The sequence below is a fragment of the Ammospiza nelsoni genome, chromosome Z (genome assembly GCF_027579445.1).
Source record: "Ammospiza nelsoni isolate bAmmNel1 chromosome Z, bAmmNel1.pri, whole genome shotgun sequence".
Lineage (NCBI taxonomy): Eukaryota > Metazoa > Chordata > Aves > Passeriformes > Passerellidae > Ammospiza > Ammospiza nelsoni.
The window spans coordinates 87,734,271-87,752,787 of record NC_080669.1 but is presented as its reverse complement, the minus strand read 5'-3'; the positions used below and the strand labels follow the sequence as shown (position 1 = coordinate 87,752,787).

Genomic DNA, 18,517 nt, shown 5'->3' with positions numbered 1-18,517 from the left:
AAGCATATCCTGTTCCAGGCCCTGCCATGGGCAGGGACACCTCCCACTGTCCCAGGCTGCTCCAAGCCCCATCCAGCCTGGCCTGGGACACTGCCAGGGATCCAGGGGCAGCCACAGCTGCTCTGGGCACCCTGGGCCAGGGCCTGCCCACCCTCCCAGCCAGCCATTCCTAATTCCCAATGTGCCAAAATCTGTGCCTGCCCTCTGGCAGTGGGAGCCATTGCCTGGGTGCTGTCCCTGCCTGCCTTGTCCCCAGGGGCTGTGCAGCTCTCCTGGAGCCCCTGGAGGCCCTGGCAGGGGCTCTGAGGTGTCCCTGGAGCTTCTCTGGTGCAGCTGAACAGCCCCAGCTGGGCCAGGCTGGCTCCATAAGATAAGTCATTAACCTAAATCCTTTCCATTCCTGTGCCAGGCTATCCCCACTGATGCCCCAGCACTGGTACCCGGGGCTGCACTCTGTGGTCCCTGACGCCGTGCGCGGTGGGGACGGGGCTCCTTGTGACTCTCTTCCGACTCAGGATATGTTATGATTCCATGATCAAAGAACACCCCTTCTTCAGAAACTTTTAGGTTTCCGCATTGTGCCACATGGGCGGCAGGGCTGCCCACAGAGTGCAGTGGCAGCGCAGGAGCTGAGGAGGCGCCGGGCTGTGGCTCGGGGTGCCGCGGTGTGGTGGGTTCGGAATTACAGCGGCAGTGCTGGATCATCCTGAAGGTCTCTTCCAGCCCTGACAGTCCCCTGACCTCGGGACACCCCTCAGCGCCCCCGCCATGCCGGATATCCCTCAGTGTCCCCACCATGCTGGACACCCCTCAGCGCCCCCGCCATTCCAGGACATCCCTCAGTGTCCCCGCCATGCCAGGACGCCCCTCACCGCCCCCAGCCGGCCGGGACACCCCTCAGCACCTCCTCCATGCCAGGACATCCCTCAGCGCCCCTGCCATGCATCGGTACATAGCTGCTCAAGAAGACGGAGCGCCGGCGCTGCCGCATCCTCGACGGGAACGCTCCTGCTAGACCCGCGGGCTCCCATGCTTTAGGCCTTTTTATTATAATAAATGCTAAAATCATTTTAGTACCGGGAGTGTGGTCCCGTTTTTAACACCGGGACACCTTCAGCACCCCATCCATGCTGGACACCCCTCAGCGCCCCCGCCGCCATGATGCCACTTCCGTCCCGCGCGCGTCCCCTCAGCAACGGCGGCGCTTCCATCCGCCATGGCGGCGCGGCCCCCGCCCCGTCCCCAGCCCCCTCACTGCTCTCACACACAGAGGCGCCGGGAGTTCACCGGCTGCGGGCCGCTGCCGGGCGAAGTGGCGGTGGTGAGGGGCCACACCGGGGCTGCTGTGCTCCAGGGAGCTGCGGGGACATGGGGGTCGAGCCCCAGAGCGGGGCCGGCTGAAGGGGGACCCTCTGGGAGCAGCTGGGAGGGGTCCCGGAGAGCCCGGTGCTGTGTTTGAAGGTCCTGGGGAGCCCGGTGTTGTGTGAGAGCTCCCGGGGAGCCCGGTGCTGTGTTTGAAGGTCCCGGGGAGCCCGGTGCTGTGTGAGAGATCCCGGAGAGCCCGGTGCTGTGTTTGGGGGTCCCGGGGAGCCCGATGCTGTGTGAAGGGTCCTGGGGAGCCCGGTGTTGTGTTTGAGGGTCCCGGGGAGCCCGGTGCTGTATTTGAAGGTCCCGGGGAGCCCAGTGCTGTATTTGAATGTCCTGGACAGCCCGGTGTGGTGTTTGAATGTCCCGGGGAACCTGGTGCTGTGTGAGGGGTCCTGGGGAGCCTGGTGCTGTGTGAGAGCCCCCAGGGAGCCTGGTGCTGTGTGAGGAGTCCTGGGGAGCCTGGTGATCTTTTTGGGGGTCCTGAGGAGCCCGGTGCTGTGTTTGGGGGTCCTGGGGAGCCTGAAGCTATGGGGATGTAGGCAGGGCTTGTCTAATTTAAGAGGAATTTCTTCACAGAAAAGACGTTCAGGCCTGGGAAGGGTCTGCCCAGGGAGGTGTTGGAGTCCCTATCCTTGGAGGTGTCCAAGGAAGGATGGGACATGGCACTCAGTGCCCTGGGCTGGGTGACAAGGTGGGGACTTGATGATCCTGGAGTTCTTTTCCAGCCTCAGTGATTCTGAGATTACCCCTTAATTGCCGTGAACTCATCCTTTGGTATTAGGTACTTGCACAGTCATGAATTCAACTGAAAAACACTCAGACTTTTCACCCATGAATGTTTTGTGTTGGAAGGGGCCTTAAAGCTCATCCAGTGCCACCCCCTGCCATGGGCAGGGACATTTGCCACTACCCCAGGTTGCTCCAAGCCCCATCCAGCCTGGCCTTGGACACTTCCAGGGATCCAGGAACAGCCACAGCTTCTCTGGGAAACCTGTGTGGGTGCCTCACCACCGTCACAAAGAAGAATTTTTTCCTACATTTAGCCTAAATTTCCCCTCTTTCACTCTGTACCCATTTCCCTTGTCCTGTAACTACAATTCCTGATGAAGTCCCTCTCTGGATTCACTGTAGGCCCCTTCACATCTTTGGAAGGGTGCTACGAGGTCTCCACGCTTTCTCCATTTCCTTTCTCTCGCAGCTAGCCAAGCCCACCAAGAGAGACCTGTTCGAAGAGACGATTTTGGCCGAGAGGGCGCTGGAGGAGGAGCAGCGTGAGTATGAACGTGACCTGCGGATGCTCCGCCACTACCGCAGTGTCTCCGACTGGCACAAGGGCGGCGAGGAGAAATGGATGCAGCGCGCTGCCGAGAGGAAGGTCCGGGCTACGCTGCAGCAGTACCTGAAGGAGATCGAAGTGAGGAGAGAGAGGTAGCAAACAAGTAGCCAGTGCAGCGCCCCTGCTGTTTTCCGTGTGGGCTCAGAGAGCCCGGCACCAGTGACATGCGTTCAAACACAGTAACTGTGTAGCTGAGGCGGCATTTGGAGCCTCCTGTCTGCCACAGACAAGCACAGAAATAGTGGCATAGCACTTTCATTGCTTGATTTTTAAAGAGATTGAAGAGTACCTTGATACAATCATAAAATGATGGAATGGTTTGGGTTGGAAGGGACCTTAAAGCTCATCTTGTTCCAAGCACCCCGGCCTGACCAGGTTGCTCCAAGCCTTGTCCCAACTGGCCTGGAACACTTCCAAAGGTGGGGCACAGAATCATAGAATTCCAGGGTGGATGGGCTCATCTAGTTCCATCCACCCTGTTGTGGACATTCACAGTTTCTCTGGGTAGCAAAGTGTCAGAAATTCTCTCAGTTCAGTGTCACCGAGGGTTTTGTTGCTAATTTGTCAAGCTGATGTTTAGCTCCTACAAATAAGACTTTGCAGCACAGTCAGCTGAAAAAATTAAAATTTTCCAGAAGTCTTTGAAAAATATTAAAGGTGAAGCACATTGCTGCCATGTAAAGAACATAATTATGCTGTACTGATCTTTGGAAAAAATATTGTGATTTAATTTCTCAGTTACTGTTTCATGTCAAATGACTTTGTAGCTGTGAAGGTCATCAGTTTGGTTAGAAACTGTTTGGTTAGAAACTGTCCTGGTCTAATGTGCCCTCAGGGGAATTGCACATGGTTCCACAGAAGCACTGGGGTTAGAAGGAACCTCCTGAGATGATCTGGTCCAACCCTGGAGTCACGTGGAGCAGGGTGTCCAGGAGTGTGTGTCCATTGGGTTTTGCTTGTCTCCACACATGGAGACTGAATCACCTCTGTGAGCATCGTGTCCAATATCTCACCCCACTCACAGTAAGAAGAAAAATAAATGTTTTCTTCTGTTCACATGGTTTAATTTGTGGCCCCTTGTCCCAACACTGAGCACTACTGAGGAGTAGATGTCTGTCTTTCCTGCATTCCCTCCCTTCAGGAGTTTAGGTGCATTGCTAAGATCCATCCCTCTGTGCCTTCTCTTCTCCAGGCTGGACAGTCCTGCTCTCTCAGGAGCGAAGGAACTTTAGGAGAGATGCTCCTGTTGGGAGAGGTGCTGCAGTCCCTCAGTGTCCCTCCACTGTCACCCTCTGCTGAGGCCGTGTCCTTGCGGTGCTGCAGAGCCTGGAGCTGGAGCCAGCGCTCCACTGGAGTCTCAGCAGTGCCGGGAGGAAGGGTGCCCTCCCTGGGCCTGCTGGCAGTGCTGCTCCTCCCGCAGCCCAAGCTGCCAGTGGCTCTCTTTGCCACAAGGGTGCATCATTGGCCTGTGCTCAGTTCGTCTGCCGGGACCCCCCAGGGCCCTTTCTGCTGAGACATTGTGCTATATTGGCTGAAATCAGTGATTTCTGGACTCTGCAGCCCCAGGTTTCTCACTGCTGGGATTAACAGAGAAGTAAATTATGATGTATTTAAAAACTGTCTATTTGACATAATTTTCTCATCAAAGATATTTCAGGATGAAGTGTTCTGCAGAGTGATGCAGAAATATCAAGAGGTCATTTGAGAGAAGATGCAATTATAGATGCATAGAGGAGGGAGGGCATCAGGGAAAGGTTTTTCTCCCAGAGAGTTGTGGGGAACTGACCAGGCTCCCCGAGGCTGCCAGAGCTCCCGGAGCCTTTGGACAGCACTGCCAGGGATGCCCAGGGTGGGATTGCTGGGGTGTCTGTAGGGTCAGGAGCTGGACGGGGTGATCCTTGGGGGTCCCTTCCAGCTCAGGATATTAGTCTGTGGGTCTGTGATGAAGGACAACCATAGCACAAAATCTAATTGTTACCAGCTGGTGACAAATGTAGTCTGAGAAATAGAATAATTTGATGAATGGGGAACTGAAATCATAAAGCAACTTTGAAAGTGGTTTGTAAGATCAGGAGTTTAGACTGTGCCTGACAGGATCACTCATGTTGTGCTGTAAGATTCCCTTGATGGACACAACATGAATGATCCCTGAGTTAAAATTTGATGTTCACTTCTCTGACATTTGTAAGAGGTGTTAAAAGGAGCCCAGTACCCACTTTCTGTTAATAGCAGAGACAAAAACTTTGTCCTTTGACTGAAGGATTGATTTAGCCTTTATTCAAATGTTTTCATTACAGGCTCCGTGACTTTCTGGAGGCAGAGGAGAGCAGGCACCTTGCTGAGGTGAATGCACTTGATGAGGAAAAGGCACAGCAGAAAGAAGCAAACTTGAAGGAACAAGCAAAATTACTGAAGGAGAAGAGGGAGCAAGAAAGACTGCGAGTTGTGGCTGAAAAACGAGAGCAACAGTTCAGGTATTGCCATAAAAATATCTTATAAAAGAGAATTTGCCCAAAGTAAATATATAGGGACATTTTAAAAAGAAGGTGGCAATAACAAACGGAGGAAGGAAAGATGAAAGTGGTTGAAACAGTAAGACAGAAAAAATCAGAGTACCTAATCCTTGCAAGTGTAGTGTGTCCTCCTTGTTGCACATAAGCATCCCTGCATTTCCACCTGCCAAGTCAACCCTTTTTGTAATTCCTGTTCCAGCTTTATACTGTTGGAGTGAACAGGCTGCAGGGAAGGTTAATTTGGCCTAAATCAAGCTTACTAAGATAATATGTCAGTAAAGATTCCTGAAATGTAAGATTGTCCAAACAGACAGTGTTTTTTATTTAATGCATACTTTTCAAGAGTAGCAGCTGCAGCTAAGGGTTTATTGCAGCCTGAAGTTCTGTGCCAAGTCTTCCTGACTGAAAGCAGTAACTTGCAGGTATTTACTAGGAGCTGAGGCTTTGGCATGAAGTCTGCCTTGTCCCATTCTTGTAAATCTGGTTTTCCGAGGGAGGGATGAAAGAAAAAATAATAATGTTATTTAATTGTGATTATTTCAAGTGTCTTTCCCAGTCTCCCACGGTACTGTGAAATCTACAACACCTGCTTCTCAGTGTGCCCAGGCTGGGGATAAAAATCAACATTGGCTCTTACTTGTGCATAAACACTAATTAACTAATTCCACAGGTAAATATTTGTTAAAATGTGGTGTTTATTGACTTGGACAGGTGTCAGAACTTCACATGGTGGTTTGAAAATGTGGCCCTTGACTTTTGCAGCTTCTGGTTTGTTCTCTATCTAAAAGTGATCACAAAGTGATCAAAACTCACTTTTAAAATAGTCTGGAGGGGGTGCTGCTGGAGTGCATTTTATTTTGTACTTGTAGCTTGTTTTACACACCAGGGAGATGTTACCTAAAGGTAGATAAGTCTAAGTAGTGGTAACTTTATATTCACTGCGAATCTGCATTCCTGTTCTATTCAAAACTTCATCAAAATCAGGACAGTTACAGGAACCTAAAGTCAGTCCCAAACAGGCTTATCCTGCCCTGTCAGCTGAGCTGCACCCCAGCCTCTACTGACTTTAATTAGGTTCTCATTGATCAGAGTGGGAATTTAGCACATATGCAGATTCCTGTTCAGATGTCTAATTTTAGATATTTTAATTGCAAAATGAATCACGCCACTGAACTCCATCATCTGGTGACACATACTTGAACTTCCATGCTGTAGTTGCCTGTCCTAATGTCTCAGGTCCTTTGTCTTCTAGTGTAGCCCTGTTGATCTATGGCTCAGTCAGTCTCATGGGAATATTTCATCCTATATTGTCCTTTTACCTTTCCCACTCTGCTCTGGGATCTAAGCCATATTCACACCACACAGCATCCTGTTAAAAAGTGTTGTTGAAGCTTTATTGTTGGTGTTCTGCTGGCTGCATGTTTCAGAGGATTTAGAGGCAGTGAAACCATCTCTCCTCACAGCTGTTGTGGGTGGCAGTCTTGGTGTATCTGCATCTATTTGTCTTGTTTAAGGAGTCCCAGGTATGCTTTTTTTTAGCTGTTAGATGTTACTCCTCCTCCTAAACCATCCTGGTCCAGGCAGAGATCAGGGAGCAGGATTTTCTGCTCAGGAGACCAACACTTACTGAAAATTCACAAGCAGGAGTCTCTAATTGTGTCATAGCCTGGCCTCTGGAGTAATGGTCTCCGATCCTCTGACTGTACCCCCCTGGATGTAAAAACTTTTAATATTCACCCCAAAATGTTTATTTATCAATTATATAAATATGTAATAATATACTGTACTGATATATTGTGTACATTATAAAACATATGCACAAATAGAAATTAAAAAGGATGAGGTAAAGATTAAATAAATGCCATTTTTTACTTTTTAATGTTATTTATCAATGGTATAAAACATATTCTCTTCCTGCACACCTGCCCCCCTTTGGAGATGATTACTCTAGGGCACACCCAGGAGCCCTGGAAAGTAGCAGGTGGATACACACATGATTTTCTGTTTCTCTTTGCCTGTGGATTTTCAACTCTTTTGAATATCTTTCTGAAACCTGATACAGACTAATTTGTATTTCCTGTAACTCCAAGCAAGGTGCTCCAGGCATGGATTCTCAAACCTTGAGGTATAGGAGCACCTACCCTGTCAGACATTATTCCAGAGCATTTTTTATGGCTGGTTGCCATGGCCTGAGGGTACAGGTGTAACAGCTTCTCAGTAGTAATGTTACCAGGAGGCGTCCTTTGTCACAAGGTGACAGAGGGGACAAGGCTTGGACCATGGGAATCCTGCTGGAATTCATTTTCAGGGAGGGCTACACCTTGTCTGAGAAGAGACTCAGCCAGTGCTAGCCTGAGGGCATGTTCATCATTGGTAACTTAAAAGAAAACTGCAATGTCTTAAAATTTGCATAAAACACAGATCACATCCTCTTTCTTGTGGTAACATCAGAAGCATCCATATGGGGTATGATGTTATCCCAGCAACATTGTGCTGCAGCCATAAAATGAATGAATAACTGGGGAGGTTCCGTCTTTGGGAGGTGGCCACATCCAGGCACAGTTTTAATCTTAAGAAGCTTAGGATAGCAAAGTGAGGAAGAAAACCTGCCATCTGGGGGAGCAGATGTTTATGGGTTGGTGTAAAAGCTGCTTTGAGGGAATTATTTTGATGAAATCAAGCAATTACAGGGTTATTTTATATTAAAATTCTAACAATGCTGAACATAATTAACTTCTACTCCCCTGTGGGAATTCAATAAATATCAGATTAGTTTATAATCACAGAAAAGAATAACTAGTTCTTTATCCCTTCAATGCAGAGAGAACCTTGAACCCATTGTGTTAAAATAATACAGTGATTGATAATTGTCAGATGTAGACTCTTAATTATAGCAAGATTTAGAGTCTTAATAATAGCATGTTTCCCTCACAACATTTGAGAAATATGTTTTTCATGAAGACTAATTAGTGTTGTGGTCTTTCATCACCACTAACTTCCGCCCCGGAGATGAAAGATAGATTCCAGTGGTGAAATGTAAGAAAACCATCAACGACGCAGTACGTTTGATGACCTGCTGGGAGCAGGGGTGCTCCTTGGAATGCGCCATGGCTCATCCCTGTGCTGCTCTCTGCTATTATTGCTGGGTTAAACAGTGGTCAGGAGGTTCCTATCTCATCCAAGAGGTAAAACAACCATCCCTTTTCACCAGTCTGCACTGGCACTGAACTACAGCATCTCATCATGGAATGGTTTGGATTGGAAGGGGCCTTCAAAGTCATCTTTATTGTGGGCAGGGACACCTTCCACTGTCCCAGGCTGCTCCCAGCCCCATCCAGCCTGGCCTGGGGCACTGCCAGGGATCCAGGGGCAGCCACAGCTGCTCTGGGCACCCTGGGCCAGGGCCTGCCCACCCTCCCAGCCAGCAATTCCTAATTCCCAATGTGCCAAAATCTGTGCCTGCCCTCTGGCCGTGGGAGCCATTGCCTGGGTGCTGTCCCTGCCTGCCTTGTCCCCAGGGGCTGTGCAGCTCTCCTGGAGCCCCTGGAGGCCCTGGCAGGGGCTCTGAGGTGTCCCTGGAGCTTCTCTGGTGCAGCTGAACAGCCCCAGCTGGGCCAGGCTGGCTCCAGAGCAGAGGGGCTCCAGCCCTGGCAGCGGCTCCGTGGCCTCCTCTGCACTGGCTGCAGCAGCTCCAGCTCCTTGTGCTGCTGGAGCCAGGGCTGGGGCAGCTCTGCAGGTGGGCTCTCACCTGAGCCCAGGGGCACAGGGGCAGGATCCCCCTGCCCTGCTGCCCACGCTGGGGATCAGCTCAGGGCAGGGGGTTCAGGCTGGGGCAGGTTCAACAAAGAGCAAGCAGAATGGAAATGTTTTCACAGCAGTGCTGCCCCTTTTGCTGTTTGTGTCAGTGCCCTTCACCTTTCAGCATAGGCTGCATGGCACTGGGTGCTTTAGCCAAGAGGATGAACAGAGAGATTTCCTTGTCCCCAGGGAAATGTGAGGCAGTGACTGTTGAATGGCAGCAGGGAGAAAATGTGGTGAGACCTCTGCTCTGGAAATTAAATAACTACCCTGATATGGAGATTGGTAATAGCATTGAGGTAATTGCCTGATGAATATTTAATATTTTTTTACACAGGATAGTCAGCTAAAGCTTGTGTAGTGTCATAGTATTTCGCATTGCACAGGTAACTGCTGCTGCTGTCAGGTTGTTCATAATTCAGGCTGTGATATCTTCCGTGAATTCCTAAACACCTTTGCAATAATCTGCATAGATAGTTTCATTCAGCATGAAATTGTGAGATATCTTTTCACTTCGCAGCATTCACATGTGTCTGTCACACATCCTCAGACTTGTACATCCTTCACACTTGCTGGTCTTCACCTTTGTCTGCCAGTTTCACATTCTGACTTAATGAAAATCTATATCCTGTTTATAGAACAGAATTAAAGTGCCTGCAGATTGTTCAAATTAAATAATGTTTGATGGCATGTGTTGATCTCAACAGTGCTTTGTTTGCAAAAGTAAAAGCAGGATCTGCAATTAGAGTAGTGTTCTTCAACTGAAGATAAATTACCTCTTTATATGCAACTCAGTTGCAGAGAGTAAATGAAAATTGAAAGCTGCATTACTTGTTTGACTTTCTACCTTCTCCGGGTTTTTATTGTGACTTGTCTGAATTATCCCATAGAACTTGACTTTAAAAATTAATAAATTTCTAGTGGTTCCTGCTCAACCGTGTAACCCACATTTCCACAATCACAGTATTTTTTGAATATGAATGAGCTTTCAGGTGACTTACCAACATATTCTGTCTTCATTTGAAGAGAGACCAACCTACATGTTTGAATAAGTGTAGCATGCATATGTTTTATATGTTAATAAAAGGTATATATGCACACAACCCCCTACGTCCCAGCTATCTGTAGAGTACACATTGTGTATGCAATATGTGGATGCATTGTGTGTTCATTTACACTCACATAATATCCCAAGTTGGAAGGGACCCCGAGCATCGCCTTGGAAGGGACCCCCAAGGACCACCCAGCCCAGCCCCTGCCCTGCAGAGACCCCCAGCAATCCCACCCTGTGCATCCCTGGCAGCGCTGTCCAAAGGCTCCTGGAGCTCTGGCAGCCTCGGGGCTGTGCCCATCCCTGGGGAGCCTGGGCAGTGCCAGCACCCTCTGGGGAAGAGCCTTTCCCTGATACCCAACCCAAACCTCCTGGAACAGCTCCAGCCATCTCTCTGGGTCCTGTCCCTGTCACAGGGAGCAGAGATCACTGCTGCCTCTTCCCTTCCCCTTGTGAAGAAGTTGATTCAGGCCTTTTTTACAAATTCAAATCCTTCAGCTCATTAATGTCAAAACCTTCATCAAATCAGGCTCTCTGTGGTTCCGTAGGTTCCACAAGGAATCAATGTCAGACCAGGCGTATAATTGGTGTCTGGGGTTGCTGTATTTTGAGCAGTGATGAGCTGAGAGCCTTCATTCACCACACACCTCCAGACCTGCTTATTGTTTTGAGACTTTTTTAAAAAAAACTTTTACGTTGCCTTCCAGAAACCGATGTCACGAGTATCGCGAACACTGTAAAAAACTGAGTGAGAAGGAGCTGGTTGACTGCCAGCTGGCCCAGCAGGCTCTGAAGGAGATGCTGAAAGAGGAAGAGAAGATGCAGGAGCGGGAGTTGGAAGAGATTTGCGAGAAGGAACTGCTGGCTAAGGACCAGGAAGCGGAGCTGAAGGCGCAGGAGGCGGCAGCGCGGATCCGGGAGATGGTGGATGTGCTCGATGCCCAGGTGGCCGTGCACGCCGCTCGCAGGGAGGAGAAGAAGCAGGAGATCAGACAGGAGGCTGAAAGGATGGTAATTTCCACAGTGCTCTGCACTCAGGCTTGGGCAGAAGGCCCTTCTAATGATAGGCTTACTAGACATTTAAACTAATCCATACCTTATTTGTATCTTTACTGATACCATTAGTATCTGAGCCTGTGCTGCTGAGCTAAGCCTCTTTTCAGAGCTGTGGCAAAGGCATTCCCGTTTACAGAGGGAAATACTTCTTTTGAAACTCAGCATTCTAAAGGGTTTTGGCACTCAGTCTCTCAGAGGCGCTGTGGGAAATGGAAACATTTTAAAGCTTTTGCCAAATACCTTTGTTGCTTTTTGATTTCCAGTTTCCTGGAGGATAGCGGGGAATCTTGTTTCCCAGCTGAAATATTTATTTTATATATATTTTTAAAGCAAATTAGCAAGCAGCACTTAAGCTCTCTTGCCTGTTAGACCTGCCTGCTGTTGAGCTCACATCACAGGAGGCATTTGGCTACCTTGGCCCAACTGCTCAGCCAGTGCCTTCTATTTTCATCATCCTTATCCATCTCTCCTGCTGTAGTTTTGCTGGCTTTAGTGTGGCTTGCTAGTTCAGTATTCTATGTTGACTTTGACTTATGGGAGGCTATTTAGCTCAGACTCAATCTTCATTTTGCAGCTGTTTACATGTAGAGGCTGAATGATCACTCAGGATACTCTGTTAGACACTGGAAGCTGGTGCTGGCATCATATATGCTTCCCCATTTTATAAAAATGAGACAATAATGAATCTAAAGCTCTGAAAATGCTGGCTATGAAAATATTCCAAGCTAGACTAATGTTTTGCTTATTTAAAAACATGTAGAACAGAATTATTTTCTTGTAACAACTTTTAAGGCACTGCCAAACCTCCCAGGCAAAGAATGCTGTTCCTTAACTGGCCTTTTCAGAAAAGCACTATTAGAATAGAAGGCTCTGCATCTTCCCCTGGAGACAGCAGCCTGGGGCTCTGTCCAGGAGATACATTTCTAGTGAAGTGGTTGATTCTCTGAAAAAAAAGAGCTTTCTTTGAAGGAGAGTTTCTGTATGGAAAATGCAATGTAATCCATTCTCAGCAGAGTGGCAGATGGTCTCATTACAAGTTTTTCATTGCAGGCTGGTAGTCCCTAATGACCAGGAGTTTCATCTGGGTGAATGGGCAGCTAAGTGTGCATAAAGGTTTCTCCTGGCCATTGCTATAAAAATAGAATATTTAGTGAAGGAAAACTTGCACCTTTGGCAGGGTAGACCACATGTGTGCACCAGGATATCTCAGAAGTGGATGACAAAGCAGGGACAGCAATTTTTGCTTTAGCTACATTACCTACATTAGCTGCCTTCCTTCTTTGTCCTATTTGTGCCTTAAAGAATTGTGATTTCTTGGAAAGTGATTGACTTCATGTTATCCCGACTGTAGTGTCAAGAATTTCTTGTGTGCCATAGCACTTTGATCCTGGCTTGCAGAAGGGTGGTTGGTAAACACTTCTTTGCACATTTGTGACATTGTGTTACCCCAGTGAACAATCTTTCATGGATCCCATCCTTGGCTGCTCTCACACAGCTTCACTGATGTCAGAATTCATCCAGAGACAGGTGCCAGCTTGCACAGCTGACTGCTAACTAATTCCGCTTTCTTTCCACCTTTGCTGTTCACAGCTTTGGATTTCTAATGCTATTCCTCAAATTATATATATATTGAGTTTCAAAGCTGTTTCACCAGCTTCTGAAAGTGAATTTGACAGTTCAGGCAGTTATAAAGTCAGCTTTGGCTCTGAAATACTGCAAGAACCCGTGGGTGCTTTATGTCCAGAATGAAAAGGGATATTTGTTAGGGAGTGCAGCTTCTGCTTCCCTATGGAAAGATTAGACATGCTGTTTATGACAAATCTGCTAAGGCATTTTTAAAGACTCATTCACATTACAAAAGAGACATTTAATTTAAAAACAGGTTAACAAAAAAGTGTGTGCCTTAGAGACAGCTGAAGCATGATTTCTGAGATAATACAGTGCTAATGATGGTCACGCACTGTGTTATGACTATATTTCAGTGCAGTTGTGCTTATACATTATTCAGTTGTCCAGAAATTATGCTTATGAATTACTTAATGATGCTACTTTTGAAATTTTTTTTGTGGCTAAATAATCTTGAATACACAAATATTTATTTGATCTCAAATACGCATTTCCGATCTGTCATTGTTTCTTTTTTAAGAACTTAGTTTCACTGCACGTTTTTTCAATATTAGGTGGAATATAAAGTTCTTTCCAATACGAAGTGGGATGATTTGAAACCATGAAAATTCAGTAAGTGCCCATCAGAACACAAAGATACAATCACTGACTTGTAGCAGCCTTATGACTGGTAGAGATGCTGTGCTCTGAACACCCAACACAGGCAGAGGACACATAATATCTACAGAAAAAGCAGGAACACATGGCCCTGTTATTTGTCAGTGCTTATGGCTGTGTATGAACACCTGGATATAGATCAAAAATGCTGCAATGATACTGATTTTCCTAAAGAGATTACTCTGTCTATCTCTCTGAAACATTTGTAAAATATCAGGCACAATCCCGTTTTTATATTGAATTGCATGTGATGGTTACCGATAAAAATCCTGAATTCTAGTGAAAGATATGCTAAAATGTTCAGGCTTTACCAGGTCCAGTGGATGACACTAATTCTGTGTTGCCAGCAAGGCTTTCTCTTCACTATTGCAATAAACTAACTATAGACAGCACTTAATTTGAAGTTACACAGTGATTTTACAAGCTGGCTGCTTTTATCCGTGTAGGAAAAAGAGCTGCACCAGTTCAGGAAAGAAAATGAAGACCTTGAGAGGAAGAAGCTGTATCAGCAGAAGAAATGCAGGGAGGTGTTGCTCAAAGCAGTGCAGGACAGGCAGAAGCATCTTGATGCAGAAAAACAAATTCAACTTGCCGAAGAGAAGGCGGCCTTGGAAAATGATTTGGAGGACACCGACAAGGAATATGAGAAGATAAGAAATAAAAAAGTAAGGTGTTTCATGGTGAGCTTGTGGGGCAATACCTCATGTAGACCAGTTCTGTGGCCCTGTGAGCTGCACAGGGTAACAGAGAACAGACACAAGCCCTTCTCCCTGAATGAGATAATTCTTTTGTTGAGCAGCCTGCTGCCTCTCCTCCTGCCAGCACCCTGCAGCTCTGCAGAAGCCCATTAGCTGTTAAAACCACAGCACTTTAAAGCCTGCTTTGCAATCAGCAAGGCTACCAGGCTGGATAAATGAAGTGGGGGCTCTCAGGAAGTCCTGGAATTCTGTCCCTCCATGCTGATTTCATTGTGTATAAATCACCTGAGCTTTATCATCCTTACACTGCACGGACATAATAGAGGCTGGAAAACTATTTTTTGTTTCATGGACCTGATGTAGTATTTGTAACTGCAGAAGAAAGGAAATATTTAACTTAATGTAATTAATGAATACTAAAAAAAATTAAATTATTTAAAAACAATATATAGATAGATGCAAACTTTCATGTTTTATTTCTTGGAGATGCAGTGAATCAGTGGATGTGTCTGTCTTTTCCTGAAGTTAAAACAAGTAGATTGTCCAACTTTGGATGCAAACGAGTCTAGGGTATTCAGGACACAGGAGAGAGGTGGCTAGGAGCTCCTGTAGGTTAGGAAAGTTGTATCAATTCAATGTTAGACCTTGCTGCAGAATTACAGGAGGTAATATATATTATATTATATTATATTACATTATTATATTTAATGCGGGTGATACTGGAGCAGCCTGGTCAGCTGTGGAAAGTCTGTAAAAAGGGTGTGTTGTAGGCAGCTGAGCTGCTGTGGGTAAAGGGATCACAGTATTTGCCCGGTAGAGGATTCTGAGCAGTTCTTTCCCGTGTCAGGTTTTGGAACGGTCTCTGGGCTCCCAGCTCCCACAGTGGCTGTGAACCACCACTTTTCGTCAGGGTTTGAAAGGCTTTTTTGAACTAATGTACTCATATCTGCAAATGTCTGTGTGTTTGCAGCAAATGCTGTTGAAGGAGCAACTTTCTTACCTGGATCATCTGGCTGAACAGCTGAGGAAGGAGAAGGAGCAAGAAAGAGAGGATGAGCAGATCTTCAAGGAAGAGAGGGATAAGATTTGGGCCGAGAGGGTTGAGAAACAGAAACGAGAGAGGGAAGCTCGGTTTCACACGCTGAGAGATGTCCTGATCGCAAGGCAGGCGCAGATGGAGGAGAAGTGTAAGTGGTTGAACACACATCTGGGCAGAGGCAGCTCAACACTCCCTGCTGGGAACAGCATTGCCTCAGCACACACTGTGTGACAGAGTGGACAGCAATGTGACCCTCCCTGAGCCTGTTCCCAAAATGCACTCCTACAGGCGTTCCTTGCACTAATTCCCCGTTGCCATCCCCACAGCAAAGCCTAGTAAAGTGAGGATTGCATGGGCAAACGGTCATTGCTATTAATTATATTATTATGAAGCCCTGAATGTGAAATCTATCCAGGTCTGAGTGGATGAAAAATAAATAAGCTGGGAATACACTTGCTGTTGTTTGTGTGGCACTCCAGAAACAACAAAACTCAAACCTATTATTTAGGCTACTTAGCCCAAATGCAGTCTCATTGTTCCTTCAAGCTCAGCAGAGCTGTTACCTTCTAAAAGGATTTCTGGTTTTGTTTTCCAGTGCAGAAAAAAGAAGAGAGGAAAATAGAGATTGCTGAAGAGAAGAAGGCAATGGCTGAAGCAGTCAGAAAATTTGAATATGAGGAAGAAGAAGAACGTAAAAGGTATTTTTCTTCAATGTCATCAGGTCATTTCTTCGCAGACCAATCTTTTAAACTTGTGAGAGAGCTGATTATTGTTTTCTGATAACTCTAGAGCGCTGGGTGGACTTCTTTCTATTTAGAGGAGATTTTTCACCATGTACCTTATCAGTTCCAAACTGCCCAAGAGCAGACTTGTGATGCTGCAGCTGGTATTAAGTCATTAATTCTGACCTCAGAAGATAGTGGTACATATCCTTGTGTTGGTGTTTTTAATCATCATGTGACTTACATCAATCAAATTTCCTAAGCACATCCCCTAATACTCTGAGCTGTTGTTCCAAGTGATTGGGGAGGAGGGTTAATGAAAGGTTTGTTTGTTCCTGCGCCAGGAGAGCAAGTGTGTCCGGGCTTATTGCTAAACCCCACCCACAGACATCCCCTGAACGATCCTGTGTCAGCCACCAAAACACCCGGCTGCAGCACGTAACCCCGGCTGCACAGGGCTCTCCCTAGTGCCTCTGGATGAGCAGAGCCTTACACGCAGTAGCTGAAATGTTCCTGTGGGTGTCATGCAAAGCCTTGGGCAAAGGGCTTTATCTCACTCCCCTTTTGTACTCCTGCCCTTTCTCCTCTCCTGTCCGTGGGATACAAGTAGCTCCTTCCCGAGCCGGTGTCTGTTGTGTTCTCTGAGGGCTGTATTGGGAACAATCTCCTGGCTGTGGCAGAAGTGTCACCCTTGTGAAGGAAACACGCTGGGCTCCAGCTGGGATATGCTCCACTTAGCAGAGATGGCACTCAGCAGTGTCAGGAAGGGTTTGTGGCTCAGCTCTGTTGAGTTAGTGCACAAGTGCTGACTACTCTGCTGGCATTCAAGTGTCTGACTTCTGCTCCAGAAGGGCCTGAGCACGTAAGGCTTCCTCTGCTTCTCCAGAGGGGACTGAAAGCAGCACACGAGTCCTGAGGTGCAGCGGAAGATTGATTTCTCCTGACAGCCACTTGCAGCAATATCAGTGCAGCAGGGAGTTGTTCTCAGCAGGAGGGTGAGGATGGGTGTCAGCAGCAGCATGAGCCCGAGCCAGGGATGGACTGAGGCCCAGCACCCCCATCCTCTATCCTCTCACCATGGCTGGGAGGGCATGCTGATTACAGGGAGTTGTTCTTTCCCTCTTTCTGATAAAACACCAGTTTTACAGTCTGCTTTTTAGGACACAACGGAGTGCAGTTAACTCTCTGCAGAACATAAGGTTAGCACGCAGCATTTGGTTAATAGTGGCAGTTATTTACTGCTAAAAGGAGCTTTGAATGGTTCTTTGGTCTAAGCTCGAATGCTAGCAGATTACATAATAATAATAATGTTTATCCTTTTTACCCACACTGCTTAAATAACCTATTCATTTGGCATTTCCAGAAAAGCACAGAAGGCCAAAGAGTACAGAGACCAGCTCACAACTCAAATTGCCTATCAACAGTTGCTCCAAAAAGTTGAAGAAGAGAAGAGGAAGAAAGAAGAAGAATCAAATATGGAAGCAGAGAGACAGTACCAAGAACAGATACAGTTCATTCAGTCAATGACCTACAAGTTTGAAGTAAAGCCCCCCACTGCAGAAAAGGCACTAAGGCCTGCCTCTTAAGGGCGTCTCTTACTTTGGTATTTTAGCTCACTCAGTTGCCTTTTAAAACATTTTCTTAGGATGCTTATGCCTGACTTGAGTTGGAAGAACTCTCTCCACTGTGATACTCAAAACATTTAATTGGAAATTACAAGAAACATAGTATTTTAAAGTTTATTTTTTCCCCCATGGTTTTTTTTTTACAAATCTGATCCAATCCAAAGTGCTTGACATTTTAATTCAAGAATACTGTCTGCCCTCTACAACATAATGGTGTATTATTGTGACATGAACAAAGCACAGGTATTCTTTTTAATCTGCAAAAAGAAAACATGTAGAAAACTTTCAGTAAACCTTTATTAAAATGCCTTTTAAACTGAAAACATTTGCAAAAATATTTTGTTTGTATTTAGATACCAAGTATAAAACTGTGAATGTATTTTACTGTGGGGTGAACATTAAAAAACTGATATTCTTTTGCAAGATTCTGGTGTCTGTTGAATGATCTGTGGGATACTGGATCTCAAGTCTGTGAGTCCTCTGATTGGGCAGAATGAAGTCTGCAGGGCTGAAGTTAGAGGTGTCTTGTAAAGAGGTTTATTCTCTGTAATTTTCTCTACAATGACACCTCTGCCTCTCTGGGTTTGCTTGGATCACCACACGGAACACATGGAATGGGGGCAGGAGCACACCATAATTAAGACAGCAGCACAGAAGCTGGCTGGATGTCCCCAGGGAGGTGCTGGTGGCAGTGGGGAGCAGGGACACCTCGCTGGCCTCTCTGTCCCCACACCAGCTTGGCCCTGCTGCAGGAGGAGCAGTGGGGGACATGAGGAGCATGGCTAGGGGAGACCCAGCTGCTCCCCACGGGGCTGCCCCGACCTGCTCCTTGCTATGTATTTCTTTAGTTTTTCCTCTGTCCTATTCAGAGGAGGGGAGTGAAGAAACCATGTAAAACCTCTCATCCTTTCCTGCTCACAGACTTCGTGGTATTTGGAAATGTCTTATGTTCTTTTTTCATTTTTCCATATGAGTCTTTGCTGCTGCTGCTTATCGGCAGCTGTTTCTCTCTCCTTCAGCCCTTCAGC

At 46.7% G+C, this 18,517-nt stretch overlaps 1 protein-coding gene across 1 annotated transcript; it reads left to right on the top strand.

Annotated features, from left to right (window-relative positions):
* Nucleotides 1–1,216: 1,216 nt before the first annotated feature.
* On the top strand, nt 1,217–17,717 carry CFAP53 (cilia and flagella associated protein 53). Its single transcript, XM_059493117.1, has 8 exons — nt 1,217–1,321; nt 2,567–2,796; nt 5,002–5,178; nt 10,774–11,077; nt 13,852–14,070; nt 15,074–15,290; nt 15,738–15,840; nt 17,228–17,717. Exons 1-8 carry the CDS (start codon nt 1,217–1,219, stop codon nt 17,448–17,450), a joined length of 1,578 nt encoding a protein of 525 aa, XP_059349100.1. The 3' UTR covers nt 17,451–17,717.
* The last annotated feature ends 800 nt before the right edge of the window (nt 17,718–18,517 follow it).

Coding starts and splice junctions, on each gene's coding strand:
- CFAP53 (XM_059493117.1), top strand. CDS start 1,217: ATGGCGGCGCGGCCCCCGCCCCGTCCCCAGCCCCCTCACTGCTCTCAC. Junction 5,179..10,773: donor AAACGAGAGCAACAGTTCAG/GTATTGCCATAA, acceptor GTTGCCTTCCAG/AAACCGATGTCACGAGTATC. Junction 15,291..15,737: donor GGCGCAGATGGAGGAGAAGT/GTAAGTGGTTGA, acceptor TTTGTTTTCCAG/TGCAGAAAAAAGAAGAGAGG.